Source organism: Primulina eburnea, chromosome 4, assembly GCF_022965805.1.
Source record: "Primulina eburnea isolate SZY01 chromosome 4, ASM2296580v1, whole genome shotgun sequence".
Classification (NCBI taxonomy): domain Eukaryota; kingdom Viridiplantae; phylum Streptophyta; class Magnoliopsida; order Lamiales; family Gesneriaceae; genus Primulina; species Primulina eburnea.
Genome location: NC_133104.1, coordinates 37972611 through 37978187, shown reverse-complemented (window position 1 = coordinate 37978187; position 5577 = coordinate 37972611). Strand labels below are relative to the sequence as shown.

At 44.5% G+C, this 5577-nt stretch overlaps 1 protein-coding gene across 1 annotated transcript; it reads left to right on the top strand.

Moving 5' to 3' along the window:
* Positions 1 to 3318: 3318 nt before the first annotated feature.
* LOC140829849 (uncharacterized) lies at positions 3319 to 5310 on the top strand. Its single transcript, XM_073193131.1, has 2 exons — positions 3319 to 3961; positions 4037 to 5310. Exons 1-2 carry the CDS (start codon positions 3467 to 3469, stop codon positions 4619 to 4621), a joined length of 1080 nt encoding a protein of 359 aa, XP_073049232.1. The 5' UTR covers positions 3319 to 3466; the 3' UTR covers positions 4622 to 5310.
* The last annotated feature ends 267 nt before the right edge of the window (positions 5311 to 5577 follow it).

Here is a 5577-nt window from a genome sequence, read left to right as displayed (position 1 = left end):
CTAACATATTACTCTAGTGTGGAGTTGTTAATTCAAGTTAGAAGCTTAATCTCGAATTTAGCAAAAAACGTCTAGACTCTTGCGAGTTGCAGTGTTTTGATGATATCTCACAAACCAGTAATAAAATGACAATCCGCCAAAAAGGTTGGAAAGCCAACTCATATTATAGTCGTACCATGGCTGGTCAGGTTATTTCGGACAATATCTTGCTAACCGGACGCCATAATGTGCAGCTAGAGGTCACAAATACAACAAACGGCTAGACTTGAACAGTTTTGATATTTTGGACACATATATCATAATGGAAAAATTATCCATACATTAGAAATCTAAGACAATGATCTGTAAAAGTCTCAATCAAAGTTTAAAAAGCTAATAAATCGCGATGATTTTGTTGTTTATGCAACATAGATACATCTATTGGCTAGACATGAGTAGTTATGATATTTCGAGCATAACTCTCCACATGGACTCGGAATTGAGTGATTCTTGATTATGTGGAAATATAAGAAAAACAGCTAAAACTTTTATGTTCGTTACCTATCCCAGAAATCGATGAACCAAGTGATATAACCAAGAGAACCGTCCAACTAAACTTGCATCAGCTTGTAATATCTCTCTCATATAAACTTGAAATCAAGTGTTTTTTTGATTTTTTGGAAAACTAATAAAGATCTATAACTTTTATGTTTATTACTTTGCATAGAAATCGACGAATCAAGAGCTATAATCAAGAGAAAAGACCAAATAGAGTTAGACCTGATGCTACACGAAATTCAGGTGATCAGTCTATCCGGGTGGATACGTTGTTATGAGAGAATAACCCGTATTCCAGTGTCCACAGCAGTAAATATCAGGTCGCCACCTGAGTCACGAACCGAGATTAGAGGTATCGCGAGATTCCCAGTAAAAGATCCTCCAGTACTCGAGTTAGCAAACACCCCAAGATATGTACTCTCAAAAGCTAGAGGCTTTTTGGAGCATATAATGAGATAATGTCCCCACTCAAATGGTGAGATAGCTCTTATTTATAGGCTCCCTTGATGAGCCATGGGCCCTGACTATCTTGGGCTCTCTACTGGGCCTACCCCTCAATCAATGGCCCAACTCCATTTAAACAACACTAATCCCACTTGATAATAAAAATAAATCACTTTGCAGGCTACTACCCATCATAAGCCCCCCACTCTCGAACACCTACATTTTACTGAAGGTGATCGAGAGTAAGAATTTTAACAGAAGAAAAAATATCCTCCTATGCCCTAATCAAATAAAATACAACAACTTAACCAAAAACTTAATTTACTTTCTATTTCAATCCTGGAGCTAGGTCAAGCCCCATTCCCTATAAAAGGGTCCCACACACCTCACTTCCACCGATTATGCGCCGCCATGTCAGGTATTCTCCATGTTCTGCTTTTTCTCTTCACGAGTTATTACTGTTGGTATTATATTACTATATAATATATAGTACAAATGCTTTTCCCTTTATTCATTCGAATATGCGCTCCATGAAATAATAATTTTTCTTCTTCCTGCTATCTGTTTTACTGATCGAAATCTCGTGAGGCACCTTGGTACCATTTTGGTTTCGACTACGGCAGTTCCCTTTCCACCGATCGTCTGCAGGGAGCTTCCAATGCCTAGCCTGGCACCAGCGGACCAGGTGGTTCTTGGGCTTCACTCGAGCGGCGATAGGCCGGAGGGGGAGAAGAAGAAGGAGTACTTTCTGGGGTTTTTCATGACGATGTCCGCGGCGGCGCTGTACGGGTTCATCCTGCCGTTGGTGGAGCTGATGTATTTCGAAGGATAGACAGGCTTTGAACTACATTTTGGTGCTGGAGGTTCAGTTGGTTATGCGTTTCTTCGCTACTGCGTTTGCACTGTCGGCGTAACGGCGGAGGATTTTCCGGCGATGGAGTTCGCAAAATCATCGTACATGGTTTTCTCGTTCTGCGTTTCAGTAGAAATTTCCAGCAACCAGCCTCTGATTACAAAAATCACTTACATACTCGAGACTTTGCAGAAACCCCAAACTTGTTGCAGGAGAGGGAGACACTTGTAGAGGAGATGGTTGAATTGGGAGATGGTTACCCCAAACCAACACTTGTAGGGTTGGTTTGATTTGTGGACTGGATTTGGGTTGGGGTAATTTGGGCTAGGGATTGGGTTAATCATGGTTTGGATTTGGGTTGAGGTAATTTGGGCTAGGGGTTGGGTTGATTTGTGATTTGGATTTGGGTTGGGATAATTTGGGCTAGGGATTGGGTTGGGTTGACTTGTGGATTGGATTTGGGTTGGGGTAATTTGGGCTAGGGGTTGGGTTGGTATTATTTGGGGGATGGATTTGGGTTGTGTCTAACGCTATTTTTCTCGAGGTAGCTGATAAATTTTAAAACTTCTTGCAGGGTGTGCGCCGCGTGGTAAGGAGTATTCCTTATTAATGGCTAGTCGTGTGCAAAAATCTCCTCTTCCGAGTGATTCTGGTCGGGACGAAGCTTCAGATACTTACTCGTACCATTCTGACATTCCGTCCCTCTTGAGCGATTTGGGTTCTTTGGGTGATCTTACCCTCCTTGGTGACTTGGGTTCTTTGGGTGATGACGATTTAATGGATGATCTCGAGAGTTACTCCACTCCCGTCCCCCAAGTGCCTCTACCTTGCCTTCACGGTTCCTCGCTTGGTGATAGTCCTGATCAAGAAGTTATTCCCGGGGACCTGGATCGGAGCCATCTGACTCCTCAGGATGTGAAGCGCTTGAGTGGTAAACTGGAAATTTCGTCTGATTATGAGTTTAAGGCTCCTGGACTGGGGGATTCTTATCACAACCCACCCGCAGGGTATTTCACCGTGACCCTGGCCCATTTTAATAGCGGGTTTTCCATTCCTCCTCATTCTTTACTAGTCGAGGTGACTCGTACCTTAGGTGTTAGCTTCAGTCAGTTGTCCCCAAACTCACTTACTTATTTTCTGGGATTCTGTCATCGAGCAAACGAGTTTCAACTTCAGGCTACTACTTCTCTGTTTCATTCTCTTTTTTCAGTACGATGCCTTAAGCCTGACTACTCCGTCTACTTTCAGCCTCGTGCTGGTTGCAAGTTTATGGTCAGACTCCGCTCGACTCGAGGGGATTGGCGGTCCCATTTTCTTTTTGTAAAGGATAGTGGGTGGGGCGTACCCTCAACTTGGAGCTCTAGTTGTAGTGTTGTGAAAATGAGAATGATTCATCGACATTTGCAAGTTCAGTGTCAAACCCTGGGGTTTTTTGATGATTTATTCGATCCTAAGAGTTTGTTGGCCTGCTGGTATCTCTTTTGTTGCTCTAATTGTCTTTTTGCACATCGTTGATATTTGTTATTTTTAACTTTTACGCTTGAATTATGATTTTTTGATGCTTCATTGCCCTCTATTGTCCTTCTAGGGTTGCGCGTGAACTTGACCACCCTTCAAGCTCGCGAAGACACTATGGGGAGGCCTCTTCCTACCGGAGAGAAGAAAAGAGCTGATGACCGGCGTTACCCTCCCGCTCCTCGATCTTCTATCCCTACTTCGGGGTCGCATCCCCCGTCTGGTCGTGGAGGAGGGTCTAGTTCTCAAGGTCGTCAGGGGCCTCATCCTACGTCTACTGACAGCCATGCTTCTGGAGCTGTTGTGGATAAAAGAAAGGACCAGTGTACTAGAGGACATGATGATGGGAAGAGGAAAGGCGAAGTGGCGACCCCGCCAAATTTTAAGAAAGGTCGCGGAGATCCGATATCGTCTTCTCGAGGCCCTCAGAAGAACTCTCTATTCTTGGAAGGAGTTAATGCTAAGGAGAGAGTGGGGTCTTTTTGGGATACAGACGACCCTGATATGGGATGGAGAAAGGGGAGGGAGATGATATGTGATCATGACGTGGCCCATTTGGTCCCTCAACCCTCTGCTGCTTTATCCCACAGTCTGGCCCTGATAGGTTGCCAGGTGCGTTCCTTACCCCTTAGTGCCTTTTCTGCAGGGATGTTTATGTGATGTAACCAATTGTTTCTTGCTTTTCAGGCTGTGTCTCTGGCCTGTGCTTACCAGGCTCGAGAGGAGAGAGGCCGAGCTGAGGAGGCTCGATTTCGCCGAGAACTCTCCCAATTAAAGGAAGAAAATGAACGCCTTCGATCGGAGAACATGAAGTTCCAAGACGATCTTTCTTGCTTGACAAAGAAATGTGAGGAAAAGACCAGAGATGATGAGGAATTGCGTAAAGAGCTTGGTTCCCTCTATGACAAACACCATACCGAGGTGAAGACTGGCGGGATGTTCTTGGCTTCTAAGACGGGGAAGTCTTTTGTGACGGGTGTTGAGGAGAAAACACTGGCAACCTTTCGTGCTTCTCCGGCCTATGCTGATGAGGTTTATAGTTACGCTTTTGGTCTCCGTGATGAGGTGGTGCGAGACTGTCGTCGCCAGCTCCGTTTGACAGGGTTGGTTCCTGAGGAGGTGGTTATAAGGATTTCACCTCATGTGGCAGAGTTGGATGACACTGCTCAGGTTGACCCTCTGCCAGAGTTTCCCCCAGCAGGGGATGCTGACTGCGAGGTCATCGGTGCGCTGCACTTGCTCCCTGCTGACGAAGCTATCGAGGAGGGATGATTTTTGCCTTTGCTACTAGACCTGTCTGAGCTTAATTCTGAGATCGCATTTTTGCACAACTATTTTATTCAGTCGATGCTTATTTTGATTACTATGTCATCTGGGTATTAATTTTCGTTTTTATTTCGGTCATACTTTATGCTGGTGCTTAGTTAAATATGAATTTAGGCATTACTAAGCCTCTGTGGTCTCGGCGGGAAGTTATTACCCTAGAGTGGGTATCCCGGGACTCTATTTTGGTGACCTCTTACAGTGTCTGAGCACTTTCCCGCTGGGCTGGCCAAGCCTCTTATGCTTGGGTGGCTCTCTGTGACACCTTGGGTCTTGCGATGTCTTTCGCGCGCGTTACTCTTTTTTTTTTTTTTTGTTCTTTATTTAAGTAAAATGAAAAGACGATAAATGCAAGAAAAACTTTTAAATTTATTGATAAACGTAACTCAGGTAATAACATCTTGTCACTGACTGCTCTTTAAGTAAAAACAAACAGAAACACGTAGTCTATACGTAAAATTTCTTTAAGTTCGCAATGTTCCATGTTCTTGGTAAGGTCTTCCCATCTGGTTGCTGAAGACGATATGCTCCTCCTTTGATTATCTCGATTACTTTGTACGGGCCTTCCCATTTTGGATCGAGTTTACCTACCTGCCGCAAGATTTCTGTCCTCCTCAAGACTAAGTCCCCTACTTGAAATGACCTATGCTTAACCTTGCTATTGTATGCTCTGGCCATTTGCGCTCTGTACCTTTCTGCACGGAGTGATGCCTCTTCCCTCAGTTCGTCTATGAGGTCCAAAGATAACCTCATTGCTTTCTCATTATCCGCTAGAGTATAATTCTGGACTCTCATGGAAGGTTCTCCAATTTCTGCGGGAGCCACTGCTTCTGCTCCATAAACCAAGTTGAAGGGTGATTCTCCGGTAGAGGTGCGTGACGTAGTCCTATACGCCCAGAGGGCAC